General features: G+C 46.1%; 1 protein-coding gene across 1 annotated transcript in view; it reads right to left on the reverse strand.

The window, feature by feature from the left end:
- Window positions 1–15,349, reverse strand: part of PPP1R14C (protein phosphatase 1 regulatory inhibitor subunit 14C) — a 108,917-nt gene extending 93,568 nt beyond the window's left edge. The window contains exon 1 of the mRNA XM_038001111.2: window positions 14,418–15,349. Coding sequence (XP_037857039.1) covers window positions 14,418–14,723 — 306 coding nt within the window. The 5' untranslated portion in view covers window positions 14,724–15,349. The remainder of the gene's footprint in view (window positions 1–14,417) is intronic.
- Window positions 15,350–16,188: the final 839 nt, after the last annotated feature.

Below are 16,188 nucleotides of genomic sequence, written 5' to 3' on the forward strand. Positions count from 1 at the left end.
CCTTCTGGGCCTAGGTGTCTTGGCACAGTTCTCACTACAGGGAGTGAGTTCTTGCTCTTGTGAGACTGGATTCATTCTGGAGGTGACAGATTAGTTCCCACCAGGCCAGGGTCTGTTTTGATCCTTCACCTGTATCCACTTCCCCTTTGACCTTCCATCATGTTATGACATGGCATGAGACTCTCCCTGGAAGCCCAGAAGTCAAACAGATGCAGTGCCATGCTTCTGGGACTCCCCAGCCTCCAGAATCATGAACCAAACAAGCCTCTTTCTTGATAAATCACCCAGTCTCAGGTATTCTGTGACAGCAACACAAAATGGACTAAGACATCCTCTCAATCAGGGCATAAAGGATGTGAAAAGAACCTGTTTGTGTAACCAGTAGGTATCTCTGAAATGAGACAATGAGACAAACTGTTTCCCACCACCAGTAAGAAGCCATACTTAGGAGCTTTTCCATTTGTTTTGATTTTGTAAAGTGGCGCTAGAGGTAGGAAGACATTCACAAGCATGGACTCCTGGAGCAGAAGGCTGAGGTCCACACTCACTCCACCCCTCCTATGTAGACCACACTCTCTCATATCCTTGGAGTTGTGGTTGTAACAGCTGACATGAGAATTTCATTTTACTAAATATTTTATACATTATCTGTATCTCATTCTTTGCCCTCCTTCAGAGTTTATAGTAAGGTGTCAGTAATTAACTAAGTAAACTAATTCCTCATTTTGTTCTTCAGAGTGATGAGTTAACTCAACCTTGGGATCATTCACCATTGAATACAGCCCATCACCTCTCTGAACCCCCAAAAGGGTTCTTAATCTAAGTCTAACATGGGATGTTCCCAAGGTTTAAGGCATGACTGGCAGCTAAATGCTTTGGAGTCTCTGGCTAGTTTAGGTGGCAACCTTTCCATGATACAGACAAGTTTTCATTATCTAAACATCTCTCCATGTAAACTGCTTCTGGTGTAAGATTAGTAAATGCTGAACCATAGGATATAAAAGATATCCTGTGAAAAAAGTTTTTTCTTTTTGATGAAGAAATGGAATATCTTAACATAACAAAAGGCACTTGTCTAACAGAGATAGTACGTGCTGTTTTCTTAGTTCTAATATTTCTAGGGTGCTTTCATTGTAGCAAGCATAATCATGTTTTAGCACCAAATCAATGACTCATTTTCTTTTGACTTGTCAGAGAGCGGCCACAACCCAACACAAACATGAGAAAAACCGGCTGACTAATTTGAATTGTTATGTAGAGTATTAGCTCATAAGAACCAAACAGAAAAGCCACCTCTGTCAATCTGAAAACTCAACACCTCACCTACCTGGCTTGAAACAGATTTAATTCCACTAATATTAGCAGAAATGAATGAAATGGCTTTGCCAATTACACTATTGACATAGAAATATAAGAGAAAAATATTAATAGATGATTGGCGGCAGCAGCTAAGGACTTGATCAAAAACATCATTTAGCATAAGCAAACCAAGTTATTAATAGTTTTTTACATTGTACTTAGAAAAAGCATTACTTTACTTCTACCATGTCAGTGATAATATCTGCTGCCTTCAACTATGTAAGATAAAATATATACTCGTATCCCTTGGCTTATTTAAAGAGAGTTTCTAACTTTTAACTTCAAAAGGGATTCAGCATGGAGCCAATTCCATCTAAATAGATAGACCAAGAGCGCGAGGACTCCATGACCAACTGCCCATGCAAACCTGGCAAAGAAAGAAAGAAGTAGCTCACTCACTGGGGTGTCTACTTCAGAGATAATGGATTTGAATTTTTCTTTTTCTTTCTTTCTTTTTTTTTTTTTTTTTTTTTTGAGACAGAGTCTCACTCTGTCGCCCAGGCTGGAGTGCAATGGTGCGATCTCAGCTCACTACAACCTCTGCCTCCCAAGTTCAAGCGATTCTCTTGCCTCAGCCTCCTGAGTAGCTAGGGATTACAGGCGCCCACCATCACACCTGGCGAATTTTTGTATTTTCAGTAGAGACAGGGTTTTATCATATTGGTCAGGCTGATCTCAAACTCCTGACCTCAAGTGATCCACCCGCCTCAGCCTCCCAAAGTGCTGGAATTACAGGCGTGAGCCACCGCGCCCAGCCAGGATTTGCATTTTTCTGGAGAAATGGCTGACTCCTGTAAATGGTTCACTTACGAAATAACAGAATCCTGTAAATTGTTCAACTAAGATGAAGCATATTTGAAAATGTATCAAGTAAATCAAACAAAAAAGATTTGCTCAATCTATTGGCCAAACAAGCTAGAATACATGGAAGGTATCTGGGGGGAAATGGTGCAACTGATGTTCACAGTTTCCAGGAAGCAAGCCTTTGAAACAGCAAGGCAGTTTAAACTTGGGCATGTTCCTAAGACTCTTGGAGCCTCCCCGTTTTCTCATTTTAAAATGGAGTAACTACTTATGTCACAGAGTATTTATGCGGGTCAAATGGGATTATCCAATGGTGCTTTATGATTCTATCATTATACCAAATAAATATTACAAAGAGTAAGTTTTGCTTTTCACTTCCTGCCAGAACTGTCCATAAAAAAACTTAAGTTTTTCTTGTTATCCCCTCTTATTAGTCCTAAAACTAACTATAAAGCGACACTCCAGGAATAAACTCCCCAGTAGAAAGTAATTTGCTCAGTATCGATTCAGTCATGCTCTTATTCAGGCTGATTTGTACATTTCACCTTGTTCAATTTTACTCCTGAAAGCTGCTGTGATTTTCCCTCTCAGATGCTCATTTCATATCTCAAAACGAACCTCCCTCAAGTTAAAATAAATACCACCATTAGTTAATTAGGAGGTGCCAAGATAAAGGACAAATAATAAGAACAGAAAAGCACCCCCCAAAGTCAATATTATAGGTTATATGCCTAAAATCTTAAGTCAAACATGCCAGTTCTTAAAGGTTAACCCAATTAAATGCAAAGAAAAAGCAGCTACGGTGGCTGTGTCTGTGCTGTCAGATTCCAAACTTAACTTGAAAGCCAGTAGTTAAGGAGAGGTTTCAGAAGAGGAAAAGATGATTTTTTAAAAAAGTTCTTAAACTAATCCCTACATTCTAGTCACTATCCAAGCCACTCACACAAGACATCATGCCAGTGCAGGATGGATACGCTCCCACTTCAGCCACAGGAAATTAGCTCTGCAAATTAGATGGCCCTTTGGTGAACTAGTCTAATCCTTGTCTCAGGTTTGCCTTGAAGGGGAAGACACTTCTATTTCTCCTGCTTTCAATATCATTCTTTCTTTGATACATCTCACTTTCGCCAGTGCAGCCCTGACTTTAGCATAGAACGTCTAAAGGTTGGAGCTGGAAAGCCCCAGACCTCCCTCATTTTTTTCAGATGAAGAAAGAAAACCTGAAAACAAACTCTGTGACTTGCCAAGCCATGGCCCGACTAAGACAGAACTCACAGGCAAGGGCCATTCCCACTACCTCACACTGGGAACGGCCGGCCGGAATTAATCTCATAGTTGCCAGCAAGGTTCCCACAGCCACAAAGCATACATCCTGCCCTGGCTTATTCATTCCTGAAGCCCAGCTCTTAAGAGATTACTTTCTCTTACTTAAGATCTGACTTCCTATTAAAATGAAAGATAACTAAATTGTTTTTAGTCATTTGCATTATAATGTCAGTGAATTTATCATATCCTTTCCTAAACGTAGACTTTGAGTAAAGACATGCGCAGTCACTATGTACTAAATAACTGTACTGAATACACTAACACAGCTATGAACAGGACAGAGTCCTTGCCCCAAAGAGCTTTCAATCCTATAGTCCCCTCCATTCTTCTGCCATAATGGGAAGGATTCCTTGACTTTTTCTATGTTTCCCCTTACACAGTTTAAAAGGGGTAAAGCTTCTTATAACCCCTTTCCTTCCCTATGTTATCTGTTGAACAAGTGAATGAATGAGTGAGTGAATGAATAGTCCAGCCCTCCACAGCTCCTTCCACAGTTTTCCCCATGGATTCTTTCAAAATGAAGAAGCTGTTTCTTAATCACTTTATTCCTCAACCATAAAGTGATTATTTAGAGACCCACCTACGCTCTGGTCTTCTCTTTTTTCTAAGCTTTTACTCGGTGGAACAGATTTCCAAAATGCCAGTGCTGACTAAGAAAAACCTGGTGAGAATGTATTGGCCCTAACTTTTAAGCAGAGGCAGGAATCCAGGCTTTCATTCTTGTTCTATGAAGACTTGTGTGAGCCTGTTGCTCCGAGTATTATCCACAGATGGAAAAGCACTTGCTACTTCCTTGCACAAGCATTTCTACTCACATAGAAATAAGCAATTCCTGTGCAAACAAAATTCTTGGACATGCGGAAGACTTAAAATTACAGAGAAAGGCAGTAACTCGTGATCCTTTTCTTTGAAGACTTTCATTACCCCATACATCTGTGCCTTATGCCACAACTTCCTTTTAGTTCAGATGTTCAAAGGACTCCATAGTTATAATTTATAACCAGGAAAAAGAACCATAACTTCAAGTTGACAGTGAAAGAGCAGGTTTTCAATACAGGCAGAGCCAAATTATATCCATGTGTTTAATTTTGGGAACACATTTCTGAAATGCACATCACGAAACCAGAAGATGCAGCCACTGTCGCTCACTGACAGTCAAATAAATAGCACAGACTGAGTGGCTCAAACAACAAGCATTTCTGTCTCACAGTTCTAGAGGCTGGAGGTCTGAGATCAGGGTGCCAGCATCCTCCTCCTGGTCTACAGGTGGCCGACTTCCATCTTCTTGCTGTGCTTTCATGCTGCGCCCTTGCATGGCAGTGAAAGCGAGCTCTGGTCCCTTCCTCCCCTTTCAAGGGCATTAATCACATTACAGGACCTCCACCCTCACGACCTCACCTAACACCAATGACCTCCCCAAAGTCCTTCCTCCAAATACCATCACTCTGGGGACTAGGGTTTCAACCTATGAATCTGGGGGGACACAAACATTCAGTCCATAGCAGGGACACCCAAGTGCAGCCAGGTGTATGAGAATCACCAGGGCTGCAAAGGTACAAGATTCTGCCTGCAGGAGGCTGCAGTGAGGGTAGGAGACAGGATTACAGAAAGAGGGGCCCTGGAAAGGCCCCAGAGCCAGCCTGACAGCAGGAGATGGATCAGAGAAGCTCCTGCGAAGGTACTGCCAAGTGCCAGGCTGAAGAACAGGTGCGAGCTAGACAGCTGGGGAGTGGGGGCAGGGGAGTGAGTGGAGGTGAGTCTGGCAGAGGGGTTCCTGCTGAGCTGCCTTAGGGACTCAGCTGATAGCTGAAGCAGCAGGGCCAGGGGTGGCCAGAGACAAGTCCAGAGACTGGGGCAGGGAAACCCCTGAGCCCTGGTCACGTGCTAAAGGGCTCCTGCTTTATCCTGAAGGCTGTGGGGAGCAAGATCCCACCTGGATTTTAGAAAACACACCAGTTGCAGCACATGGAGGTGGCTCTGAAGGACCATGGGGAGCTGGAGCAGGGACAGAGCGGGAGCCCCAACCCAGGAACCAGAGACCCTGCCACCTGCCAGCCATGTGGACTCTGACAGGGGGCCGCAGCTCAAGCTCTCTGTACTTCAGTTTCTTCACCTACCTTGCAGAGTTACAGTGAGGATTAAATTAGCACCCATGAAGGACGAGGTCTGCAATCAGCACTTCTTCAATGCAGCTATCAGGAGCAATGGGAACATCATAGCTAAGTGACTTTGGAATCAGTGTGACCTTGGACAAGGACAAGCGACAACTCAGATCTCAGCTGCTTCCTCCAAAAAATGAAGACATGAAGATAATACCATCTCCTTCATAAAGCTGTTAGGAGGATTGATGGTATGAGGTAGGATGCATAAATCTCCTGGCTGTCATCTGAGAGCTGGGGTAGTCCCAGAAGTAGTAGAAACAATAGCAGCAGTGGTGGAGGGTGCGGTAGCAGGAGTAGTTGCTGTAATTTGAAAGAAACTGGACTACAGTGACCATTGCTATTACACAGGTAAGAAGTTATAAGGAGCTGGATTAAGGCAGCAGCAGGGACCAGTGGAGACTCAGATTCCAGAGCTGTGGGAGCATCAACAAGACTTTGTGACTCCTGGGTGTGACAGCAAGGAGGAGGCAAGAGATAAGCATGCCACGTCATCTTGGGCTGGAACAACTGTGGACAGCAGCACCTGCCGCCCACTGAGGGAAGTGAGGAAGAGGAGCAGGTGTGCTAAGGAAGATGAGAAACTCATTTTCAGACCAGTTGAATATGAGGTTTCTCTGGAGTACTATGTGGCACTGTCCATTTCAAAGCTGTCTGAATACATCTGGCACACAGAAAACAGATCAGGGCTAAAAATACAGAGTTACACGTTGTCCACATATGGACAACAACTAAAACCACAGGAAGGGTCCTGTCATCCAGAAAGAGCACGCAGGAGTGAAGGGGAAAAAAACAGAAAAGAGAGCCAGGGCCCAAAGACAGAGAAATGTCATCACTGAAGAGCAGGCAAGAGAGGAAAAACCCAGAAAGGAGGACAGGAAGGGCAGAGAGAACACAGGAGTAGACCAGGAGACCGGATGGCCCACAGGGCCAGGGGACAGGGTTACAAAAGGAGAGAGTGAGGAATGCCTAAGGCTGCTGAGGTCGAGTCAAAGAAAGGTGCAAACATGGCCATGGGATTGAGAAACAAGAAGGTCCTCAGGGAAGCCAGTTGGAGCTGACATCAGTTTGTGGTGGATAAAGGAGGAGTGTGTCCTAGGGGGAGAAAGATCTTCTGGGAAAATAGTAAGGGAAGGAGAAAGACAGGGTGGCACATGGCGTGGGGGAATACAGGGCGGAGGAGGGGAAGCTATTTGTGCAGTAGTGGGGGATGGTGGTGGTTTAAACAGAAGAGAAAGATTTCAACTTGTGTATATGCTGAAATGAATGGGCCAGAGAGGTTGAAAACTCAGCCAAAAAAGGAGTGTCATGAATGAAGTGCCTGGAGGGTGGCTGGTCTAGCTTGCACAGGAGGAGACTGGGAGGTGCCTTGGAAAGGCAGGTGAAGGCTTGAACTAGCCCAGTGCAGGAAACAAGAGCAAGAGCGTGCACTACAAACTAAACCATGTGGCCAAAGCACACGCCACATGGAAAACAAAATTCAGATTTGATTCTTCCCTCCATCTAGAAAGAGACTTCTTGGCAGAGAGCTGTGGGCTAGGCGAGGGAGGCCAGGGGCTGCCAGGTTGTTTCAGGCTGGGAGGAAAAGGACAAACAGAAGACAGCAAAAGCACGCATGTACCCACAGAGATGAGAACAGCAGGCAGAACTAGTGTGGCAGGGGCACGTTAGGAGCAAAGGAAAAGACAGTGGACGGGACTCAGGGAAGACCACATTTGCAAAAGAATTTTCTCAACCTAAGCTTCAAAGTCAATTGGCTACCATTACCACCTTTCAGTTTCGTTTGGAGCAAGTAAGTCAATGAAGAAAGGTGTATTTTCCAACAGCACTGACATAAAGCTGTAAGGATGTAAGAATGTGATATGACTATAGTAACAAAAACACAGATTGACTTTTTCCCTAGCCATGTCTATGATAAAGGAATACCACCAACTAATTCAGATACGAAAACATCAGTGACTTTTAAACATTTGCTAAGCATTGATCCTTTTACATTCATTCAAGCAAATGCTTAAGGGTTGAAGAACTGTGTCCTGCTACGAACTTTTAAATGATGAAAATTAAGACAGTTCCTTGCCTTCAGGTTGTTACAGTCTAACTTCCCTACACATATGTAAAAATCCACTGAAACATAGAGAATGAGGAAGGCTCTAGAAACAGGAGGAATAGTTTAGAGAATATTTGCCCATGTTCAAGTTCAAACACACACCAACACCCCTGACCCTAAAGTAACCACATACTCTTCTCCAAATTATTGCACCAAATAGATGTGAATACCTTGTTTTCCTTCCCCCCTTTCCTCTCTCTCCACGTCACAGAGAATAACCAACAGTTAGTGGCAGCCTGTGGCTCCAATAACACTGATGTGCTATGTCCTAAGTACTATGCTTGGTGTCTCACCAGTCAGTCCTCCTGACAGCCCTGCAAAGGCACCAGGATGATCTCCTTCAACATACAGAGAAAGTGGCCAGGCACGGTGGCTCACACCTCTAATCCCAACACTTTGGAAGGCTGAGGCTGACGGATCACTTAAGCCCAGGAGTTCAAGACCAGCCTAGGCAACATAGTGAGACCTTGTCTCTACAAAAGAAAAAAAAAAAGAGGTGGGAGGATCACTTGAGCCTGGGAGGTCGAGGATGCAATGAGCCATGATAGCCCCACTGCACTCTAGCCTGGGCTCGCACTCTCTCTCTCTCTCTACACACACACACACACACACACACACACACACACACACAGAGACAGTGGGGCTCAGAGGGGTGAAGGAAATTGCCTAATCACATACACCCACTGAATGACAGGGCCACATGTGAATTCAGGTTCATCTCACTTCAAAGCACACATTGTAACCACTGCTTCTACCCCACATTTCCCTAACCACTGTTCCAAAGGGAATGTGTTAAGCAGTTTTCTTTTCTTCCTTTGGCAATTTAGAATTCTTGTATCTACTGACTTTTTTTTTTCTTTTTATTTGAGGCAGGCTGTTTCCCAGGCTGTAGTACAGTGGTGTGATCTTGGCACACTGCAGCCTCGACCTCCCCGGGCTCAGGTGCATGCCACCATCTTTGGCTAATTTTTGTATTTTTTGTAGAGATGGAGTTTCATCATGTTCCTCAGGCTGGTCTCCAACTCCTGGCCTCAAGCAATCGGTCAGTACTGAGATTACAGGCATGAGCCACCATGCCTGGCTTTATCTACTGACTTTTTGCATGTGTAATTTACTCCTTAGTAGTTTACAGGTTGAGTTTATGGAGTTTTTTGGGTTTTGTTGTTGTTTAAAAGCCTGTCCTCAAATACCTGAACAAATGCGGATTTACCAAACAATCCACAAGACGAGTTCTAAGCAGCAGCTTCTACCTTCCAGCTTGGTCACTAATAAAGTAGCAAAGCTGGCTGATACGATACCGTACCTAGAAAGTCTATGGAAATCCAGGACCTGCACGTAAAAGGAGAGGCCTCATCCAGGTACAAGAACTAACCTGCTGACAGTGTGACCCCCACATGCACTCACATTTACAAGGTACGACAACAGCATCTGGAACACGCAAACCATGGGGTTCACAAAGGTGCCAGGCTCTGTCCTGTCTCAGGAGGCAGGACAGGGCATTCGCTAAGGTGCTCCTGACTCCCTGGCCATAGCCTTGCTCTGTCACATCCCAGCTGAGAGTCCTGGGGCAACTTCTTAACTTCTCTGTGTCTCAGATTCCACCTCCACAAAATAGGGGTCTCAGAGGTTGTTGCCAGGATTACACGAACCTTGCCTAGTACATGCTAAGTACTCAGCCAGTGCCTGCTAACTCTATTACACACGTTAAGGCTTCTCCCTTTCAGAAGCAGTATTTTTAAAATTGCAGGTCACAACCCATAAATGCATTATGAAATAAATTTAGAAAAATAAAGTCATCGTCAGGCGCGGTGTCTCATGCCTGTAATCCCAGCATTTTGGGAGGCCGAGACGGGTGGATCACGAGGTCAGGAGATCGAGACCATCCTGGCTAACACGGTGAAACCCCGCCTCTACTAAAATTACAAAAAATTAGCCAGGCATGGTGGTGGGCGCCTGTAGTCCCAGCTACTCGGGAGGCTGAGGCAGGAGAATGGCGTGAACCCGGGAGGCAGAGCTTGCAGTGAGCTGAGATCGCACCACTGCACTCCAGCCTGGGCAACAGAGCAAGACTCTGTCTCAAAACAAAGAAAAAGAAAATCATCATTTTTCAGAAAGTGAGGAATAAAACATTGTATTTAAACATTAATGACATTGTATTTCAGATTACTTTTATAATATTTTTCCTTAGCATACATAGTAAGATTAAGTGGTGCCCTATGACTCTCTGTTTCTATGTATCCATGTGTCAGGCAGCAATCTATACATCCAGATGTATCAGGCAGCAATCAACGGGATATTTATTTCTGTGTCACCACCAACATCTCTCAGAAGATAGTTTTTATAAAATGGGGGTAACGGGGAGTCAGGGTAGACTGAAAGGTGTAATAAGTCAGGAACCATTTTATAAAAAGCAGACACTGGAAGCAAAGGGAAAGACTACTAAGTTGACAGTCAGAACAACACAGCAAGTACCCGACGCACACAAGCTTGTTTATGGCTAGGATGCTACGGGCATTGCAATCATCTGAGCTCAGGAACATGTTTTTATTTCCAAAGCAAATTGAATTGCAAAACTGGAAGTACAGATGTTATCTTGATGCTGGGCAAACTTGGAAATATTCATATGACTTATCCAGTAAGTCATCTTGCAGTACTTGTTAAAGTAGATATTATGCCAGATTTCAAATGCTCTTAAAAACCACCAGGGTTGGCCGGGTGCAGTGGCTCATGCCTGTAATCCCAGCACTTTGGGAGGCCGAGACAGTCAGATCATGAGATCAGGAGTTCGAGATCAGCCTGGCCAACACAGTGAAACCCTGTCTCTACTAAAAATACAAAAATTAGCCAGGCATGGTGGCACGTGCCTGTAGTCCCAGCTACTCCGGAGGCAGAGGCAGGAGAATTGCTTGAACCCGGGAGGTGGAGGTTGCAGTGAGCTGAGTTTGCGCCACTGCACTCCAGCCTGGGCGACAGAGAGAGACTTCATCTCAAAAAAACAAAAACAAACAAACAAAAAAACCCACCAGGGTTTGGAAGACATAAAAAAAAGTCTTTAAACAGAAATCCTTAAATGTGGATACAGATGTAGATTTGGTCTAACAGTTACGTTATAATCAAATTCCTAGCTGAAAATTTACCTGTATAAGCCGTCTCATGAGAAGATGAGATGGAAAAGAACTATAAGCACATAACAAATCATTTTGGAATCCAATAAAAGCATTTATCTATGTATTCAAAAGGCTGTTTGGCACGATATTTTATAATGTTGCCCTTTGGCTAGGTAAGAGGGGGCCACATCTCCGGGCCCCACTCCTGCCGTAACCTGTCTTCCTGAAGACTTCCTACGACAAAGTGGACCCATCTGTCCAGAACCAGTGTCCCTCCACCTGGTTTTAGTCTGTGATCCAGGTCCCCAGAATTCCCTTCTCAAATCCCAAGTAGCTTCTATGGCATGAACAAGCTCCTCCCAGATCTGTCCTGCCCAAGGGGGACATCACCACTGGTGTGTGCAGAGGCATCATGGTCAAGGAGTGGCAGGTGCATACCAAGACTGGGCGTGCAGGTGGACACAGTGTCCTTCACCAGGTGGGACTGTACCAAGGATGGGAAGCAAAAGGAAAGAAACCTGGACCAGGGCAGAGTCTCCCAACTGCATTTCAGTTCATGACTCTGGGAAGTTACATTTTGAATTCAAAATGCAAACCTAGCCTTCCAGGTCATTATGAAGATGTAGCTGTCAAGATCAGTGGATAGAAGAAATTTTATACAAATGTTGTTAGTTTAACTCATAAGTTGTAAGCATTCAGACAGATGCCCTGTAGACCTTCATTTGTTCTCTTGCACGGCACAGACAGGCCTGGTTATACAGTTATATGGTGGACTCAGATTCCAGACTGGGTTCATCCCCAACTCAAACCCACCTACCAGCTTGGAGAAGCCTTTTAATCCTCCCTGAGTCTTCATTTCTTTATTTACATTTAAACAAGCATAAAAAGAACATCTTCTTTATAGTGTTGTTGTGAAGACTAAATGAATTAGCCCAAAGTACCTAGAAGAGCACCTAGTCACCTAGTAGGTAGGTAATAAATTCCCCTATGACATTATTCTCATACAAAACTGATTAGTCACTGCATACTTCCAGATAAAAACCACAGACAGAAAGTGGTTCTGTGTATTTCTTCTTTCCTCTTCCTCTTTCCTTTTAAATACATTGCTTTATGCTGCTCCAAAAGATTATTTTCTATTCTGAAAAGGTCAGGTCATCTGACTGCTGACCTGCCTGGATCAAGTTCTTCTGAAATTAAAGATGTGTTCATATTCTACCCCAACTCAGCAGATAACTCAAGCCTTTGGCAGGTTTGAAGTTTGAAGCCTGGGAAATTGGCTGTGTCACTTTCATGGGCTGAACATTTGAAAGAATTACCACTTTTATGTGTAAAAAGGACATTTCCTAATCTTCATATGCATGAGGTTCGAGCTACAAGCCAGGGTATGTCCTTCTTGATTCACAAACCAGAGGCTGAAATACTTGAAGCTATCAACAAAGAAAGGATACTCAACAAGAGAACCCAATGCTAAAAATAGAGCCCTATCAGCAGAGAAATAGATGCAAAGACACAAGACTTTATTTGGCTACCTATTTGCCCATGTTTCTTTATTATTAAATGGAGGTACACCACCAGCACAGTGATTACAAATTGCCAACAACCTCCTAATGATTTATACTCCTTCAGCCAACAATGACTGAACAAACAACTTGAAGAGAAATACTTGCCACATATTAATGACATGCAGGCAGCATATAGCATCTTGTATTATTTCACCACAAAAAATCTCCCTTTCCAATGTCTAGCTGTTTGCTATGGGTTGAAGATTTAAAACCCAAGAAGAAAAGTACAATACAAGGAAAAGATTCAAGCTCATGTTTACCCTTTAAAATATATACCTAACCTAAATGTTCCACACAGCAAACAATCAAACCTCTATTTTTTCTAATTACTCTGAAGAATTTTTAAAAATATATTGTTTATCAGTCTACTCAGGGGGAAGAGCTCTTTCTAGTTTCCCAATCTACGTCTAATTAGTCTCCCACAAATGCGCCATGCTGGAGCATTGTTAATTTCAACAATACTTTTTCTATTAACTCAAATCTTCTCCAAATGGAGAAAAAAAAAACAGTATGAAATAAATGAAAATTAACTGGATTCTACAGAGGGAGGACTGAGCACATCCATTCATCCAACAGTAATCCTATCTACATCAAATAATGTTGTTTCTTCACCGAGTTTTGCCAACTTCCTATAAAAATCTCAGGAGCACTTCTTATGTTTGCCAGTTTTTATTTATGCGATTAAATTGGCTTTTTGTAAGAGCTGGATTGGAGAAACAACACATTTTTACAACCCCATTAGTCATACAGTCAAGCTTCGTTATATTATAATCATTCATTGGTAGTAAGGAGTATGCTGTTTCCTTGTGCAGTGAGGGTGTTTCAGAACATGTGTCTTCACAACACGCCATGAAATGTGTCAAATACAGAATACCCAACATTAGTGGTAAAGCCTTTGAGTTCATCTGGTTGTCATCTTTGTTGAAGAGCACAACAGTTGAATGAACACAAACCTAGCTTTAGATTAGAAGCCACATCCTTAATTATTAACCCGTTCATGCTTCCACCCTTTCCAAACTCCACTCCCTTAAGAGGAGGACACTTCATTTAGAATTACTTACTGTTATTCAAGATGCTCATGAGAGATCATTTTGGCTTCAGTCGTTTTGCTTCAGTTTATTCTACATATTTATCCCTATATCAAACATATACACGTCCCTGAGACTTGTGTATGACCTTAATCCCTGGACTGTGGGAAGTCACGATGTCGTGCAGGAGAGGGGAACTGGGAGCCTGAAGCTGGCAGATCCCGGGATCCTGCAGGGGACCCACAGAGCTCCCGCCCTTCCACCGAGGCACCCGTCGAGGTTGCCCCAGATGCTCGTTCTGCGCCCATCAATTGGAGTAACTGAGCTTAGAGAGGAAAAACTACGGCTTCAATAAAGCACAACGAGTGCAGCTCTGATAACGCAGGAACGAATTATGGAGACACCGTCGGGGCTGGCTAGAAAGGGGAAAGCGTTCCATCTCAGGATTTTCACAGGGAATTTCAGGAACCAAGGGGGCCTCTGAGATCCCCAGAACCTCTCCTTTCCACGAGACAGCTTCCTTCCTTCCCTGCTCGTTCTCCACAAAAATCAGGGCTGCTCGGATCCCAGCAGTGAGCGCTGCTCTCTTTGGTTGCTGTTTCCCCAACGGCTGCTGAGGCGCAGCTGGAGCGAGCCCCTCCGAGCCCCGCTTTGCGCAGCTGCAGCTGGAGCCCAGAGGCACCCGGAGCTGGGAGAAAAGCACTGTGCTCCACAAGACCCAGCCCTCCCCACGGCCACCAAGGGGGCCCGGGCACCGGCAACCGAACCCAGACAGGGGCGTCCCAACCGCTGAGCCCGACGCCAGAGGGCACCGCGGGGGAGAGAAGGCGCCGCGCCTCGCTCCTGGCACTTAGTCCCGGGAGTCAGGGACGTGCGCGCCCCAGAGCTGGAGCCCTGGAGAATTCCTGCGTGGGCACAGAGGAGCTAGAGAGGTCCCCGACCCTCCCAGCCCCGCGCCCAGGTACCTCGCAGCCGTAGAGCTGACCCAGCTGCTCCACGATCCACTCCTCCAGCACCAGCCGCTTCCGAAGCTCCTTACGATCGTATTTCACTGTCACTTTTCCCTGCTGGTGTCGCCGCTGCTGTTGCTGCTGAACCTGCCCTGCGGCGGCCGCCGGGGCCACGGGCGCCGAGTCCTCCCGGGAGGAGCCCGAGCCGCTGCTGGAGCTGGGGCTGCCACCGGCGCCACCCCGGGGGCTTTGGAAGAAAACCCGCGCGCCGCCGCCGCCGGCCCCTCCGGCCGCCTCGCTGCTGCCCGTAGCCACCGACATGTCTCCGCACGCCCGAGCCCGAGTGCAGCCCGGAGGAGGGGCGGGCGGAGTGCGCCCGGCGCCGCTACCACCTCCGGCCCGGCAACCGCATGCGAAAGGCTCCCCGGCACCTGCTCCGCGCAGCGCGCGCCCAGCCGCCCGGCTGCTCTGGGAAGGCGGGAGGAGCCGCGGCGGGAGAAAGGAGGGCGGGGAGGACGGCGGGGCGGGGACCGCAGCCTTAAAGACGCCGCCGAGGACCCTCTCAGTCCAGCCACCGGAGGCGGGATCTGGCTCCTGTGGCAGAGAGAGGGCCCGGGACGTGGGAGTCTCCGCAGGGTGGAAAATGTGTGCGCCTAGACACTGGCGGTCGCCGGTGTGTAGACTCTGGAGGGACGGGTGTGGGGCGGGATGCCAGGAGATGCTCCTGCGCGGGTGTCCGTGGCCTCTAGTCTCAGAGACAGGAACTCGCGCTTCTCCCGCAGTCCCGGAGCGTAGGAAACGCGCCGCCTCTCGGGACCTCCACCTGGCGCAGCGCTGGGCAGGACCCGCAGCGAAGGGGACACAGGAAAGGACCGCGCCGCAGGCTCCCCTTGGAGGTTTTCCTAGCCCCACCGTCTCCTCGGTTGGCTGGGTAGTGTCCCCTCCCCTCCCAGCCCCGCCCCGCGGCTCCAAACACATTCCTATTCATGCCACGATGGATGCCACTTCCTCTCTGGCTTGTGAGAAACATCGAAGAGGCGATGTTTGTGCAATAAGGCAGTCACGGCGCTTGAGAAATTATTTCCAGACCAGTGTTTTCTTTCCTTACTAAGCATCTGCTTAATCATAGGCAGAGCATTAGGATATCTTCATATCAAAGGGCAGAAAGCGTGACGGTGCTCAGGCAAGGCGGCTGGGGGCATCCAGACAGTAAACGTTTCTCTAAAAGGGTTGGCGACAGGGCCCTGGTTTCACATTTCTAGCGTTGCGTCCCCTGCACTGCCAGCTTTCTCTCAATCCCATTCCAAACAGCCCCTTCCACCCAGGAGGGCAACAGCACTGCCTGACTCTACTGTAAAGCATCACAGCCTAGTAGTTACACATGAAGGAGCTTATCAGAAGGGTTAGGACAATAAGGTGGGGAGGGAAGTTGTAAACAGAAAACTGCATGTGAAAAATTAGGGAGACACTAACATATTCTTCTTGTACATAACAATACATTCCTGTACAGGAACTGATAGAAACCACAGAGACGTCCGAATGAATACAAGTAAGCGGCTTTTATGAACGGTTTGGTTTTGTTTGTTGAGACAGAGTCTCTCTGTCGCCCAGGCTGGGGTGCAGTGGTGAGATCTCGGCTCACTGCAACCTCTGAATTCGGGGTTCAAGCGATTCTCCTGCTTCACCCTCTTGAGTAGCTGGGATTACAGGCATTCACCACCACGCCCAGCTAATTTTTGTATTTTTAGTAGAGACAGGGTTTCACCATGTTGGTCACTCTGGTCTT

Source organism: Chlorocebus sabaeus, chromosome 13 (genome assembly GCF_047675955.1).
Source record: "Chlorocebus sabaeus isolate Y175 chromosome 13, mChlSab1.0.hap1, whole genome shotgun sequence".
Classification (NCBI taxonomy): domain Eukaryota; kingdom Metazoa; phylum Chordata; class Mammalia; order Primates; family Cercopithecidae; genus Chlorocebus; species Chlorocebus sabaeus.